This window comes from Dama dama, chromosome X (genome assembly GCF_033118175.1).
Source record: "Dama dama isolate Ldn47 chromosome X, ASM3311817v1, whole genome shotgun sequence".
Taxonomy (NCBI): Eukaryota; Metazoa; Chordata; class Mammalia; order Artiodactyla; family Cervidae; genus Dama; species Dama dama.
Genome location: NC_083714.1, coordinates 134,962,639 through 134,979,325, shown reverse-complemented (window position 1 = coordinate 134,979,325; position 16,687 = coordinate 134,962,639). Strand labels below are relative to the sequence as shown.

General features: G+C 38.5%; 1 protein-coding gene across 8 annotated transcripts in view; it reads left to right on the top strand.

Moving 5' to 3' along the window:
* Positions 1 to 16,687, top strand: part of PPEF1 (protein phosphatase with EF-hand domain 1) — a 139,822-nt gene that overhangs the window by 103,152 nt on the left and 19,983 nt on the right. For 7 of the 8 annotated variants that reach the window (XM_061136304.1, XM_061136302.1, XM_061136303.1 and 4 more), the window contains 4 exons: positions 255 to 421; positions 3,243 to 3,279; positions 4,313 to 4,462; positions 8,618 to 8,761. In XM_061136304.1, the coding sequence (XP_060992287.1) occupies positions 255 to 421; positions 3,243 to 3,279; positions 4,313 to 4,462; positions 8,618 to 8,761 (498 nt within the window). The remainder of the gene's footprint in view (positions 1 to 254; positions 422 to 3,242; positions 3,280 to 4,312; positions 4,463 to 8,617; positions 8,762 to 16,687) is intronic. The other variant, XM_061136306.1, reaches the window with a different exon arrangement.

The following is a 16,687-nucleotide window of genomic DNA, read 5'->3' as shown; positions in this document are numbered from 1 at the left end:
GATGAGCCATCCCCCTGGTGTACCTGTCCCAAGCTAATTCTTTACTTCCAAAAGGTCTCTTGCAGGAGAAGAGTGAAACCTTTCACCCTTGCCCTGGAAAAGTAAAATTGGCTTGAGTGGGTGAGCAGATTTTTCCCAGTGGAAGAACTGACTCAGCCTCTTTTCTCCACATCCACGTGAACGTTAAGTATAAAACCTTACTTTTAAAAGTACATTCTTTTAACTGCTCCTTTCCCCCCCTCTTCCTTCCACAGAATGGTCTCCCCTCAGTGAGCAACCCATATGTTTTTAATGGTGATTTTGTAGATCGAGGAAAAAATTCCATGGAGATCCTAATGATCCTGTTTGTGAGTTTTCTTGTGTACCCAAATGACCTGCACTTGAACAGAGGCAACCATGAGGATTTTATGATGAATATGAGGTAACCTATCCCTGTAGATTTCCTCTTTTGTTTCCTGTTCTGGAAAATGCTACCGTGTTTAGTTCCTAGCAGAGAGTTAGAAGTGAGTGTAGAGAAGTAGGGATGAGAATCTCAAAGAAGATCTCAGTTCTTACCCCAGTTTACCTCCATCAATCCTCTACTGTGTGAGTATAAATTGCTCTAAAATTCCCTTCCTATCTTTTCTTCCAATCCTTCCTTTTCCCTTCTATTTTGTTCTTCCTCCCATACCCACCCTTTCCAAGCCAAATTGTGTGCTTTCTAGACGTGTTAGGCCGGGTTTGGAGGTGTGGTTGAGCAGGTTTAGATGGACTCATTCTCTCGATACTCTTTTGGCTTGCCTCAGAAGTTGTCTCGGAAACTAGTACTGTGTTTTTCACTAATGTGTATATTTTTTTTTATGACATGGTGATTGCTTCTGGCATAGTTGTTCATAAACATATTTGAGCACAGCTGTAACATAGCATTTCAGCTATCTGACTCACTGGAAGTTTGGGGAACAAAGATTGGTTAAGTGGTTTACCAGTTTTTGCTGTGAAAGGCACAGTAAGTGACAAATGTTCTTCTTTCCTCCTCCTCCTCTCTCCTTTCCCTTCCTCCCCTTCTTCCTCTCCTCCTTTTGTTTCTTGTTTTATGAAAAAACAATCCAGTTTGCACTAGGGAAGTAAAAGGCATGGCATGTTAGATGCTTCAGTCCTGGGCTTTTGAGTGCCTGAATCAAAGCTCAGCAACTGATGAGTTTTCTCTTTGGGGCAGTTTTGGCACTTGGCCTGAAAACAAGAGTTTCAATTCCAACCCTCAGGTTTGGAAGAAAATGCTAAGTATGAAGGAAAAAAATCCCAAGGTTATTTTCAGAGGCTATATATATATATACACAATATAGCTCAATACATATATGTAATATAGCTCAAAACATTTATTTGGGCATGCCATTTATTCTTCCATTTATTTAGCTATTCAGTTCTATTTGTTGTTGTTGCTGTTCAGTCGCTAAGTTGTCCGACTCTTTGTGACCCCATGAACTGTAGCATGCCAGGCTTCCCTGTCCTTCACCATTTCCCAGAGTTTGTTCAGACTCATGTCCGTTGAGTCGGTGATGCCATCCATCCATCTTATCCTCCGTCACCCCCTTCTCCTCCTGCCATCAATCTTTGCCAGCATCAGGGACTTTTCTAGTGAGTTACCTCTATGCATCAGGTGGCCAAAGTGTTGGAGCTTCAGCTTCAGCATCTAGTGCTGAATGGTTACTGAAAGAGACATGGCCCCTGCCCTCCTAGAATTTACATCTAGCAGGGAAGACAGAAGTTGAGCAGGTTTTTCAAGTGTGATGAATTTGTAAAGAGGGAGATCCAGCCTGTCTGAGGGGTGGTTGGAAGGTTTTCCCATAGAAATATGGCGTTAGCCTGAGACCTGAAGGATGAATTAGGAAACCAAGAGACGACCATGGCAGGAGTGGATGGGAAACAGTGTTCCGCAGTGAAGAGACAATTTAGGCAGAGCTTGAGAAAGGACTTTTTAGACTTGAAAGAAGTTCAGGATAGGAGAAGCATAAACTGAAGAACAGGATGGTACCTGATAGGGCTGGAGACGTAAGAAATTATTGCAGAGGAATTTGAGCTTTCTTCTGAGGACAGGAGAAAATCATTGAAGAGTATTATAAAATTTGTGTTGTAAGATGCAGCAATAAGAGTAGTTTGGTGAGGGACAAGAATGGATATGGGGATGCCAGTAGGAAATATAAGAGTTGAAGAGATAGATGATGGGTTCTCACTTAGACTGGGAGATGGAGACACAAAGAAGTAGATAGATTCAAGAGGAGTTTAGGCATTTTTTAAGGCTTGGTAACATGATATGGAGGACTTGAAAGAAGAGAGAATCAAGATGACCTCCAGGTTCCTAGGTTGAATTTGCAATATCACTGATATTGGGGACATGATAAGAGGAGAAAGGTGGGCTGAGGGAGAATGATGAGTTCAGTTGGGGGTAAGCTGATTTGAGGTGCTGTTGAATAGGCAGGACTGAGTTCATTTTAGGAAACATGTTACACTGTAGAAGCTTCACATGACATGATTTGTGTGGAAACCTGGAGTGAGTATGTTGCATTCTGACTTCACTTTGTTGGGTATATATTATTCAAGATATATTATTATACTTCAAGATATATATTATTATCTTAAGGCAAAGAAAGTATTGGAAAAAAAATCTCATCATTAAATCCCTTTTAGTGACTGCTATTCAGGCATTAAACTTCCTGATACTTTTTATTAAAACCCTCAATACCATTACATGAGCTATGTCAGAGAGAGTATTAAGAACCAACTTATTGCCTTCTAGGCTTTTCTTTGTTTGGTCTTTTTTCCCTCCTAATCATTCATTTACCATAAGGTATAGGATGTCTGAGAAATTCTATATAAATGAAAAGCATTCTCCCACACACCTTCCCTCAGTGGCCACAGCACACTGTGGATACTTGCAGTACTTAGACACCGGTGCCTACCACATATTTCTTAAGCTGTCTTGTATTGGTTTCATGAAAATTTATCTTCTTTTCCCAGCTATACTCTAAACTCCTTGAGGGTAGGGATGACATCATCAGCTGCCTTTGTTCTTTCCCATAGTGCCTAGCAAAGACTTGAGTAAGTAATAGTTCCAACTGAAGTCTAGTTGCTTGAGTTCTTGATACTTGTGATAGTAAGATGTTAAGGACTCGCTTTTTTGCATGACTTGACTCACGTAAGTGGGAGTTACGGGAAACTCTTTTAGCATTCAGTGACAGAGTTGAAATCCCATTGTTTTTTTTCAGGTATGGCTTCACGAAAGAAATTTTACATAAATATAAGGTAGGACTCATCTACTTTTTTTTTTACATCCTCTTTGCTGTTTATGTATAGAAGTTCAAGAAGGATGATGGGAGAATTAATCAGAATCCGGGCCAATAAAAGCACAAAAGGAAGCCCTGGCCATGGTGAAGACCAAGCTTTTTCATTGTAACTTCTGTGTGAGTTTTAACACAGATACAAACTCTGTTGTTTCAAAGATACCTGGGATTTGTTTTACTCAGGTTTGGTAAAACATGGAAATGACTGTCATGAAGGGAAAGGTTTTTACTCACAATTCCTTAGAAACTGAAGTCAGTGGTACACCACACCATATGGGGCTGCACCTCAGGGTCAGTCAGAGGCAGTGGCAAGAGCCTTTATTGTGGTTTTCTCAGGAAGAAATGGGTGAGGCAGTGTAAGCAGATTTAGGATTGGTTCGTTTGAATAATTTCAGCAGGCTCTGGGACTTACAAGCTGTCCACGGTTGCCTGGTATCTGGCTGGCCCTGGGGTGATTGGAGCAGGAAATAGTGGCCATGGGTGTGCTGTGCTCAGTTGTGTCTGACTCTTTGTGACCCCATGGACTGTAGCCCACCAGGCTCCTCTGTCCGTGGGAGTCTCCAGGCAAGAATACTGGAGTGGGTTGCCATGCCCTCCTCCAGGGGAATCTTTCTGACCCAGGGATGGAACCCACGTTTCTCATGTCTCCTGCATTGGCAGGCTGGTTAAATCCGTAAAGGACTAGTTGGGAGGATGGGCTCTGGGTAGGTTGATTTGCATATAAAAGGCACCCTTTTTTACATACAAAAGACAACTCCTTACTACCTCTAGGCATTAACTAGTCTTGGGAGGGGCAGTCTCTTCCCCTGGGTCAGCAAGTCAAAGTATCAAAAAAAGAGAATTAAAAGACGTGATTAATGCATGCTTGTTGGTTAGTGTGTCCATCCTGACCTAGTTTGGGTGGCATGAAAACTTGGTTTTTGTCCATATGTTGGGACTATTCAGTAAAATTGAACCTATCAGAAAAACAAACTTACTCAAGCTCTTACTTACAGCTGCACGGAAAAAAAATCTTACAAATCTTGGAAGAGGTTTATACCTGGCTCCCAATTGGTACAATCATTGACAATGAAGTCCTGGTCATACATGGAGGGATATCAGAGTCCACAGACTTGAATTTACTCCACCGTTTAGAAAGAAACAAAGTAAGAAACAATGTTTGCATGAATGTCCTCTCAGAGATTTACAAAGGGATACATACCTCCTTTCATGTATTGTTTTATATCGATTCATGTTTTAGTGATTGCTGTAACTCTGAAAAAATGAGTAAAAATTTTAAGAAAATCCATGATTGCATGATAAAGAACTAAATTGATAACGTCTATATATGGAAAATATATTTTTAAAAATTCATGGTGAAAGTGGGAAAATATTGGCATTTCATAATAGTTTCTAAAAGTGAAAAATCCTGATTTTTGAAAAGTTAAAATTTCTAATTAATTAATGTTTTAAAATATACCAACATAAAGTTTACCCCTTTAACGATTTTTAAGTGTGCAGTTCAGTGGCATTAAGTACTTTCACATTATTGTGCAACCGTCACTACTGTCACCACCATCTATTTCTAAAACTTTCCATTTTCCCAAACTGAAACTACCCATTAAACACTAATTCCCAATTCCACCTTCCCCAGCCCTTGGCAGCCACCATTCTGTGTTATAGCTCTAAGAATTTGACTCCTCTAGGAGCCTTATAGAAGTAGAATCATACAGCAGTTTGTGAATTGGTGTGATTTCCCATATATATTCCAAATGGCTCAGGATATTTTTTGGGGGGGAGTAGTTTAATATTTTAATCCTAAGTAACAATATTCAATACAGCAGAAGCAGAGCAGGAATACGTATCGACCCTCTGAGGGAAGTGGCTGTGTGGGGCCTGAAGCTCTGAGGCTTAGTGAAAGGCTTCTTTGGTGAGGCTTTGCAGAGTGACTGGAATTGCCTTCCACATGTCAAGAGCCCAGCCAATGCCCCCAGACTAGGGGGACAGGGGAACCACCTGGGCATGACGACCAGTGGCAGCTCTGAGTCCCGTGATCATGTGCAGTCCTAGTGAGAAACCTGAACCCTGCTCCTCAGGACTGTTAATCAAATTCCTACCAATCTATGCAAGGGGAATCTAGAACTAGAATTTAATTTGATGTGGACATGTGATTCCTGCTCACCTTGAGTTTTTAAGAGTCCTTATACCTTTAAATACATATGAATGATTATATTGTTGCCAACTCCTTCTCATTCTTCTAATTTCAACTTAAACATACCCCTCCCCTGGAAAGCCCTCCATGACCTCCAGACTAGATCAGGTCCCCGTCTGTATGCTCTCAAGCCCCTTGTACCTATCCTTCATAACAGTTACAAAATTAAATAAGCGATTGTGGTACTATTTGTTTACCACCTTCCCCTGCTTCTCTAGTTCACTGATATAACTCCAGCACCTAAGATGTAGTCAGTATTAATGTTTGTTGAGATTTAAGACTGAAATAGGGCAAACCTAAGGTAAAACTGGATAAAAACATTTTTACAACTCGCTTTCCTGATTCTGTACTGATTTTACATACCCCCTCCCCAGCCTCACCCAGTGATGACCATACTTCCTGGTTTACAGCTGTTGTCTTGGTGTAGGTGTTAATACCACCTCCCTTTACTCTCCAAAGTATCCCAGTTGCAATAAATTTTAAGGCCACCCTAATTTAAGGTACCTTTCTTAGGATCTCAGCAAATAGTCAAGCCAATAAGATGTTTGAATCAACATGAGATAGTAATTGTTAACATAATGAGTGGATATGATTCTAGCCAAGAGCAAGGGAACATGATGTTTTTGTCAGTCAAATATTGGCAAGCACATGGCAGGAAGGCGGCATTCCACCACCACTGGCCCTGTGACAACAGCACTAATCAGCCGTGGCAGCCACTACTAATTGATCAGATTGAAAACTTTTCCTTTCCTGAGGTTAGCCTGAGAAGCCAGTCCTCTCTTGGGCTTTTTGAGATATTAAGAGCGTTTCTCTGAAATGTCCATTACTGTTTCTATGGAGACCCTAAATTGAGAGCCACCTTAACCTAGTAAACACTGTGAAGCTCTGACATCAGACAGATGTAGCTAACATTACATCTATTACATCCTGCTTCTACCCCTTCCTGGCTGGGTGACTGGGTAAGGTACCAATGATTTCTAAGCCTCATTTCCCACATCTATGCACTAAAGCTAAAAAATACCTACCATATTGGATTGCTGGGAAGATTAAATATAACTACCTAGATGAAAAACATGGCAGAGAGTAAGCTCTGAACATAAAGCTCTCTTCTCCAACTCTGTCCTCTTTTTCATGATACTTAAAACTGAGGTTTAAATTTCAGTCACCAAGAGAGACCCTGGGGAGAAATTTTGAGGCCAGAAATTTCACATTTCACCCATTTCGGGGATCATTGTTCCACATACTGTTAAGACTGGCTTTAAAGGTAGAAATTTGACTTGTATGTTTTTTGTCTACCCTGCTAAAATGAAGTTGAACTGGTAGCACATGTTCTTTGTGTGAAATATAATTGAACTGTAATGAAAGTAGTAGGTTTAAGCCTTTGGAACTCTACCAGATGAGATACAAAAACAGATTTTCAAGTTAGTTTTATAACCCCCATTTGCCCGTCTATTTGGACCTCCAAATGTAGGGGTGAACATGCTTCCTGGTTTACACCTGCTGTATGATTTAGTTGTTCATGGGGGAGGGGTAGAGTTGGGGGAACGCGATGACAACCTCCACTGCAGGTTCATTAAAGGTATTTTGTAAGGTGGGCAGGTTGGGAAGGGGGGATGGTGAATGCAGAAGGACAGAGAAGGAAGACTATAATACTTAAGCCTCTGGTTTAGTATTTTTCAAACTCCTTGGCAGAGGTTATGGGAAGAGATGGTTAGTAGGACCCCCAGGAGAAAATGATGATGTGGCACCCAGCAGGGACTGGGCAAAGTGTCCTGATCCCACATGGCCTTGAAAACAGAAGAGCCACAGTACTTAAGAGACCGTGTGGCTTTGTCCTCCCCGATGACCTTATCAGAAGTGAGTTGTGTAGACCTAAGTCCAGAGTGTCCTCCCAAAATACTCTGCTCTGCCTAAGACCTGAAGACATTTGCTGGGGGGGGGAGACAGGGAGGTAGGCTGTGAAGTGAAGTGAAGTCGCTTAGTCGTGTCTGACTCTTTGCGACCCCATGGACTGTAGCCCACCAGGCTCCTCCGTCCATGGGATTCTCCAGGCGAGAATACTGGAGTGGGTTGCCGGTTCCTTCTCTAGGGGATCTTCCCGACCCAGGGATCGAACCCAGGTCTCTGGCATTGTGGGCAGATGCTTTAACCTCTGAGCCACCAGGGAAGCCCAGCTCACTAATAATAGCTGAAATTGAATTCCAACCATCTCAATGAGATAGGACCTCAGAATACGGTTTGCTTTTATTTTTGAAAAATAAAGGTAAGATTTTATATACACCCTAGTTTATAGAAGAAACTTAAGTGCCTACCTCAGAGAATTATCCATCACTGAACTAAGGCTTCCAATGTAATAGAACCATTGCTTCAAATTGTTTTGTATAAAGGTGTGGTGCTACAAAGAAACAAGTATAAAATTGCAGTCTCAAATTATGTAAGGGAACATAGAAGGGATTATAGTAATTGATGTACTATCAGAAAGACATTTTGTTTCCAAAGAAATACATCACCTTTGTTACTAGGATTAGATGTAATGTTCAGTTGCTGGCAGGTCAGACTGAGAACCCAGTGCACTTAAGTCAGAAGGCTTCCGAAGTTTTCAATTTATGTCCCCTTTGTGAACTTTCTTGGACACAGATGTACTTTCTCTCATTTCTCCTGGAAAACACAACAAAAAGAAAAGCAGTCATCCTCTTAAGAGGTGTTTCTGAACTCCAAGCCTATTAGTTCTCTCTTAGCTCCATGTATAGGTAAAGGGTCAGAGGGAGACTAGTTTTCCCTTAGCATCTTCCATTTCCCGTCACAACACCAAAGAACATGTCTCCACTGACATCTGTGCCTCTGGGGTCTTTCAGAAACTCTAATGGGAAACTTTCCCTGTAAGACAGTGTCTCTAGTTGAAAAACGTACAAACAGAGCTTAACAGGCCCAGTTTATAGAGATCAGTGCATCAGTAAGATGAAGGAGGTAGGTGAGATGGAACAGGTGGTCATGTATTTTCCACTGAGTTGAAGCACAATAATATAGACAAAATAGCAACTAGTGCTGAAGTTTCTACATGTAGCACACTAAGCATAGGGTTTGGCTAAAGCGTGAATTTATTTTGTAGATGAGATCTGTGCTGATGCCACCAATTCCAATGGATGGAGACCGTGCTGAGAAGAAAAATAAACTGGGTACAACCATTGTGGCTCAGGGAATCAGAACAAGTGGGTCCTTTTCTGAACAATTAACAAAGCAGGAATGGGAGCAGGTAAGTAATCAGACTGTTCACTAAAGTGGCAGTGAAGATGCAGTGTAGATGATTTTGTCCCTAATAATATATAAGTGACTTACCTTTCTAAGCAGATCATATCCTTTTCTCTAAATCCATTACTATATTTCAACAGCTTAATTGAAATATCATTCAAATACCATATAATTCACTCAAAGTATATAATTCATTGAATTTGGTATATTCAAAATGTACAACTATCCCCACAATCTAAATTTAGAATATTTTCATCACCTGAAAAAGGAACTTCACATACCTATTACCAGTCACTTCCCATTCTCTTCCCATCCCCGCAGATTAGACCTTTTGGTCTTAGTAGATTTGTCTATTTTGGACATTTATGGAAAAGGACTCATACAGTGTGTGATCTTTTGTCTCTGGCTCCTTTTACTCAGTCAGAATAAAAGATTAGTGCTTTTGCTTTGAGCTTTGGTGTTGTATCTAAGAAGCCATTGCCTAACCCCAAATTGTTAAGATTTATTCTTGTGTTTTCCTCTGAAAATTTTATAGTTTCAGCTCTTACATTTAGGTGTCTGATCCATTTTGAGTTAATTTTTGTGGATAGTGTGAGGTAGGTGTCCAAATTCATTTTATTGCATGTGGATATCCAATTATCCCAGCACCATTTGTTAAAAAGACTTACTCTCATTGAGTTTTCGTGGCACCCTTATGAAAAATCAATTGACCATAAATATGAAGGTTTATTTTTAAACTCTTGATTCTATCCAATGATCTATATGTCTATCCTTATATCAGGATGACACAGTTTTGATCAATATAGCTTTGTAGAAAGCTTTGAAACTGGAAAGTGTGAGTTCTCCAGCTTTCTTCATTTTCAAGATTGTTTTGACTATTCTGGGTCCCTTGAATTTCCATATGAATTTTAGAATCAGCTTGTCAATCTCTACCAAAAAAAAAGAGCTGGAATTTTGGTAGGGATTGCCTTGAGTTTGTGATCAACTTAGTTATTATTGCAATCTTAACAATATTGTATCTTTAATTCCATGAATGTGTGATGTCTTTCTATTTGTTTAGATCTTTCATTTCAACAGTGCTTTGTAATCACATACATGGAAATACTTGTTAAAGTTATTCCTAATTTATTCCCAAATACTTTTGACACTATATTAAATAGAATTGTTTTCTCAATTGCATTTTGGATTGTTCATTGCTGGTATATATTGACTTTTATATACTGATCTCATGTTGTGAACCTTGATAAACTTGTTTATTCTAATGGTTTCTAGTGGATTCCCTGGGACTTTGTATTAAATATAAACAAGAACATGCTTCTTTCTTTCCAATCTGGCTGCCTTTTATTTCTTTTTCTTGCTTCATTGTCCTGTCTAGAACCTCTAGTACAGTGTTGAAAAATAGAAGTGGTCAGAGTAGACATCTTTGTCTAATTCCTAATATTAGGGGGAAGCATTCAGTCTTTTCCCATTAAGTATATTAGTTGTTTGTTTATGTGTTAATTATCCCTCATCAAATTGAGGAATTTCTCTTCTGTGCCTACTTTCCTGGGTGTTTTTTTTTTTTTTTTTTACCATGAAAGAGTGTTGGACTTCTGTCAAATGCTTTTCTGTATCTGTTAGGATGATCATGTTATTGTTTGTTCTTTATTCTACTAATGTGGTGTATTACATTGATTGATTTCAGATGTTAAACCAATCTTACATTTCTGGGATAAATCCCACTTGGTCATGGCATATAATCCATTTTATCCGTTGTTGGCTTCATTTTGCTACTTTTTGAGGATTTTTATATTTATATTCATAAAGGATATTAGTCTGTAGTTTTCTTTCTTGTGATGTCTTTGGTATTGTAAAATCGACCTTATAGGATGAGATAGGAAGTATTATCTCCTCTTCTATTTTTTGGAGGAGTTTGTGTGAAGGATTGATATTAATTCTTCAAATGTGTAGTAGAATTCATCAGTGAAACCATCTGAGCCTGGGCTTTTTTCTTTGTAGGCAGTTTTAAAATGACTAATTCAGTCTTCTTTCTTGCTATAGTTCTATTCAGATTTTTTACTTCTTGAGTAGTTGTATCTTGGTATCCTTGACAGTTTGTGTCTTTCTTGAAACTTGTCCATTCATCTAGTTTATCTAATTTGTTAGCCTAAAGTTGATTGTAACATATACATATATATGAAATATATGTATATATTTATTAAAAATATATGAAATATATGTATATATTTATTAAAATATATGAAATATATGTATATATTTATTAAAAATATATATTTTGAAATTTCTTTGTTAGCGATGCCTCCTTTCATTTCTGATTTTAGTAATTTGAGTCTCTTTTTGCTTGGTCAGTCTCACTAAGATTTTCAGTTTTATTGGTCTCTTCAAAGAATCAATTTTTTTTTTTTTTTTTTTTTACTTTTCTCTATTGTTTTCTGTTCTTTCCATTTATTTCTGCTTTAGTCTTTATTTTTTCCTTGCCTTCTGATTTAGATTTATTTTGGTCTTCTTTTTCTGGTTTCCTAAGGTGAAAGTTAGTGTTATTCATTTCAACTCTTTATCCTTTGCTAATGAAGCTATGGATTTCCCTGTGAGTACTGCTTTAGCTCCATCTTGTGAATTGTGCTATGTTGTGCTTTTGTTTTCAGTCATCTCAGAGAATTTTCTAATTATACTTTTTAACATATATGTCATTTAAGAATATGTTGTTTAATTTCTGCTTGTTTTGTGAATTTCTCATATTTCCTTCTCTTAATTATTTCTACTTGAATTTGTGGTTGAAGGACATACTTAGCATGATTGAAATCCTTTTAAAACTTTATTGAGGCTTTTTTTTTTTAATGCTCTAGCATATGGTCTGTCTTGAAAAATGCTCTGTGTGCTCTTGAGAAGAAAATGTTTTCTGTTCTTATTCAGTGAAGTGTTTTATATATATGTATAATAATTGATTTGAAATACTTGTCTGCTAGTTCGGTTCAGTTCAGTCACTCAGTCGTGTTCAACTCTTTGCGACCCCATGGACTACAGCACGCCAGGCCTCCCTGTCCATCACCTTCTCCCAGTGATGGACTCAAATTCATTTCCATTGAGTCGGTGATGCCATCCAACCGTCTCATCCTCTGTCATCCCCTTCTCCTCCTGCCTTCAATCATTCCCAGCATCAGGGTCTTTTCAAATGAGTCAGTTCTTCCCATCTGGTGGCCAAAGGATTGGAGTTTCAGCTTTACCATCAGTCCTTCCAATGAATATTCAGGACTGATTTCCTTTAGGATGGACTGGTTGGATCTCCTTGCAGTCCAAGGGACTGTCAAGAATCTTCTCTAACACCACAGTTCAAAACCATCAATTCTTCAGTGCTCAGCTTTCTCTATAGTCCAACTCTCACATCCATACATGACTACTGGAAAAACCATAGATTTGACTAGACTGACCTTTGTTGGCAAAGTAATGTCTCTGCTTTTTATTATGCTGCCTAGGTTGGTCATAACTTTTCTTCCAAGGAGTAAGCATCTTTTAATTTCATGGCTGCAATCACCATCTGCAGTGATTTTGTAGTCCAAAAAAATAGTCTCACTGTTTCCACTGTTTCCCCATCTATTTGCCATGAAGTGGTGGGACCAGATGCCGTGATCTTAGTTTTCTGAATGTTGAGCTTTAAGCCAACTTTTTCACTCTCCTCTTTCACTTTGATCAAGTGGCTCTTTAGTTCTTCTTTGCTTTCTGCCATAAGGGTGGTGTCATCTGCATATCTGAGGTTATTGATATTTCTCCCGTCAGTCTTGATTCCAGCTTGTGCTTCATCCAGCCCAGGGTTTCTCATGATGCCCTCTGCATATAAGTTAAATAAGCAGGGTGACAATATACAGCCTTGACATACTCCTTTTCCTATTTGGAACCAGTCTGTTGTTCCATGTCCAGTTCTAACTGTTGCTTCCTGACCTGCATACAGATTTCTCAAGAGGCAGGTCAGGTGGTCTGGTATTCCCATCTCTTTAAGAATTTTCCACAGTTTGTTGTCTACTCCTAATCCTCAAAGGCAATTTCTATTGTCTGCTTAGTTTTCCCTGTGAATTCTTTTTTTTTGCATGTCTTATAATTTTTTGTTGAAAACTGGATATTTTAGGCAATATAGTAACTTTAATTATTCCCATGCTCCTCTGGGGCTTGTTATTACTTGGGTTTTTTTTTTTTTTCTCATTTATTTGTTTACTGGCTTGTCTGGACTAATTTGGTGAAGTCTGTTCCTTTTCGGTTTGTAGCTTCTGATATCATGCATCACGAGGTCCTGCTTTGGGCATGCATAGTTTCCCTGACTACCCCAGATGGTTGTAGCTTTAACTAGGCTGTCTTCAACTATCTTTTCCCCTGATTTCTCCTTTAAGCTTTGGTCCATCTGTCTCTTTTTGTATCAGACCCAGCATTAGCCTTCACTAATTGCTAGCTGATTGTGCTGTTGTTTTTAATAATGCCCTGGGGCTCACAAAATAGCTCCACAATCTGATTACATTAAAATTGAACTTTGCAGGAAAGAGAGTGTTGACAATCTTCAAGGCTTGTTCTGGCCCTCAGAAGTTTCTTTCTCATCTGTTCGTTTCCCTGATTCTATCAATTAAACATCTAGCTGGTCTCTTCTTGCTACTAGTATTATGAAACTGCTAGCCGCCTTCTAATTGCTTACCTCCATGAAGTCTTCATTTCTTGATTCTGTACCCTTATACCTTGATTGCTGAAAATGTTGAACTAAAATATGATTTCTGAAAATGTGATTTTTAGAAAATGTAAAACACAGTCTTATCAATAAAGAGGAGAAGAGGGAGGATAGAGAAGGAGAGGGAAGAGATGGTAAGGGAGAAATAGAATTCATCACTGACTTGTGCATCCAAAATATTTAAAAGTCAGACCAAGTATAAGAGGCATCCTACAGCAAGTAGGAAAGGATGCCTTCTTAAATTTTGATATCCATAATCCAAAGAACAAAGGTTATGTTGAATAAAAAGGATGATGCCAAAAAGATTGGAGTTTCACAAGAAGAAAATCATGGCATCTGGAAGCCTGGATGAGTTAGAATTATAGAGGGATGGAGCCTTAAGAAGTGGAAGGGAGGAAACTGATGGCCATTATTCTATAATAGAACCTCCCCTCATTCCAACAATGTAGATGAGGCGTCTTACAGACTCAGTGTACATGACTGGAACTGACACAGGGTAAAATTGACCAGGATTTCATTCCCAATATTTTAATAATTTCAATTGTACCTTTAATTTTTTCCCCTCATTTGTTAGTGTTTCATGGTCATGCACACTTTAGTTAGAGTTGAAATTTTCAGATTAAAAACACAGTTGTTTTATTTCTTAATATCTATGAGCTGTATTGCAATAAAGATCATAGGCTGTTTGTTCCATAATCATGGAAGTGCATGATTCCTGGCAGAGGACTATAACGTAAGTTTCATCTTATATTCCCTGAGATGTGGGGGGAATATGTGTACTCAAAGCTGAGTCATTGTATAGAAACAAGCGTAACCTCTTTCTTTAGGACAGATGTGTAAGAAGAAGGAGGCCAGAAAGGTTTAAAAAATAATTTTAATTATTTATATCCTGAGTGACTCCCTTCTCTTAATTTGCTTAACAAGTATTTGTTGAGTACCTACTATGTGTCAGGGACTGTTCTAAGCTTTTGAGAAAGTAATTAAACTCAGATCTATTCCCTCATGGAGTTCACTTTCTAGGCGTAGGAGCTAAATAACATAAATATATATGTATATATGAAGTCATGTTATTTATATTACATTTATAATTATATAATAGTAAGAAAATATGTTAAGTGAGACGTTCTATGGAAAAAATTAAAACTAGAACAAGGTTAGGAGAAACCATGAACTTGAGGTGTAGGGGACAGAGTTGTAATTTTAAATAGTTGCAATTTAAATTTTGTAGTCACTTGGCTAGTCACTGAATGATAGAGCAGGATTTGATCCCAGGCCTGACTTTAATGCCCAAGCTCTTTTTCTGAAGGGAAAGATGACAAGAGTGGTAGGAGGTCTCAGGAAAGAAATGAACTAGTCTAGTCTCCCCTTGTTCAACAAGGTGATAGGTAGACAGGAGTAGGCCTCTGAAGACATCTAGGTACCTGCTGGAAGGTTTGTGCTGAGCACAGCTTTTATTTATTTATTTATTTTTCTTTCTTTTTTTTTTTCCCATTTATTTTTATCAGTTGGAGGCTAATTACTTTACAATATTGTAGTGGTTTTTGCCATACATTGACATGAATCAGCCATGGATTTACCTGTGTTCCCCATCCCAATCCCCCCTCCCGTCTCCCTCTCCATCCCATCCCTCTGGGTCTTCCCAGTTGAGCACAGCTTTTAAAATGACATGTTCAATTACAGCATACTATCACATATATATGGAATTTAGAAAGATGGTAACGATAACCCTATATGCAAAACAGAAAAAGAGACACAGAAATACAGAACAGACTTTTGAACTCTGTGGGAGAATGTGAGGGTGGGATGTTTCAAAAGAACAGCGTGTATACTATCTATGGTGAGGCAGATCACCAGCCCAGGTGGGATGCATGAGACAAGTGCTCCAGCCTGGTGCACTGGGAGGACTCGGGGGAATCGGGTGGAGAGGGAGGTGGGAGCGGGGATCGGGATGGGGAATACGTGTAAATCCATGGCTGATTCATATCAATGTATGACAAAACCCACTGAAATGTTGTGAAGTGATTGGCCTCCAACTAATAAAAAAAAAAAAGATTAAAAAAAAAAAAACTAGAAAAAAAAAATAAATAAAATGACATGTTCAAAAGCTGAAAGGAAGACACATAACTAACGGAACATACAGAAGTGAATCTACAGTATAAGTGACTTAGAAGAGAAGCATTTCAATATATCTTTCAGAGTTAGTATCTCTCCCCAAAGCATACTTTTGGAAACAGGATTACTTAAAACTGTAGACAGGCATGGGACACTTCTTGAAGGATTTATTTTGGATTTAGGAGGTTTAAAGGTGAGACACAAATAGAGTTTTGTTGACCAGGTCATATAAAAGTTGTCATTCAGTAAAACCTTTCCAATTTTTGGCTTGAAAATTTTCAGGAAGAAATGTTGTAAATACTCTTTCATGCCCTCACCACCCCAAAGGCCCTTGCATTTCAGAGGAGAGGGTGTTGTTGAGAAGACAGAGGAATTTGTTTCACCAGCAAAGGGCCCTTTATAGCATTCTTTGTAAGCCTCAGAATTAGATCTGTATTGTGGTCATGGACTGGGTAAACCTAGTCAAGTGGATGAATTCTGGACAAAGAAAAGAATTGCAGAACTCATTGAATGGATGATTCTGAAGAAGCTCACTTTTATAAAATTAATACCCCTTTTGACCCTTTATGACTTTGAACCAAAGAAAAGTGAATGTTACCTATATCTTCCTCATTTCGTTGAGGGGTCAGCTAAGGCCCGAGTAGGTTCCCAGGTGACACATACCTGAAGAGCTTTTCATGGCCAGTGCTTATTCTAGCTCAACAGAGTTCCAGCATATGTACATTTAATTTATGTAGATTTCAACTATATGCATCTGGCAAAAAGGAGAAAAAAGTTTACAATTTTAGTTTCATATAATTCATATATTGTACATTATCACATATATAAAATGTTCACACATCCCTATGCTTGTATAAGGTTTCGTATACAAAATCATGTATAATGTGCTTTAAGAGTAATTTAGAATATTTTCCTGGGGTAATTTTGGCTGTAAATGGCTTGCATCTCATGTAGGAATTTAGAAGTTAATTCTCTCCTTATAAAATGCACCTCCTTGTGTTCCATGTTTTCACTTTCATTTTATTAAAGGTCAAATCATGTCTCCAAAACATGAATTCATGGTGTAAAATTCAGATATGACTCAGTTTCAAATGCAAATGTTATTTTTGTTAT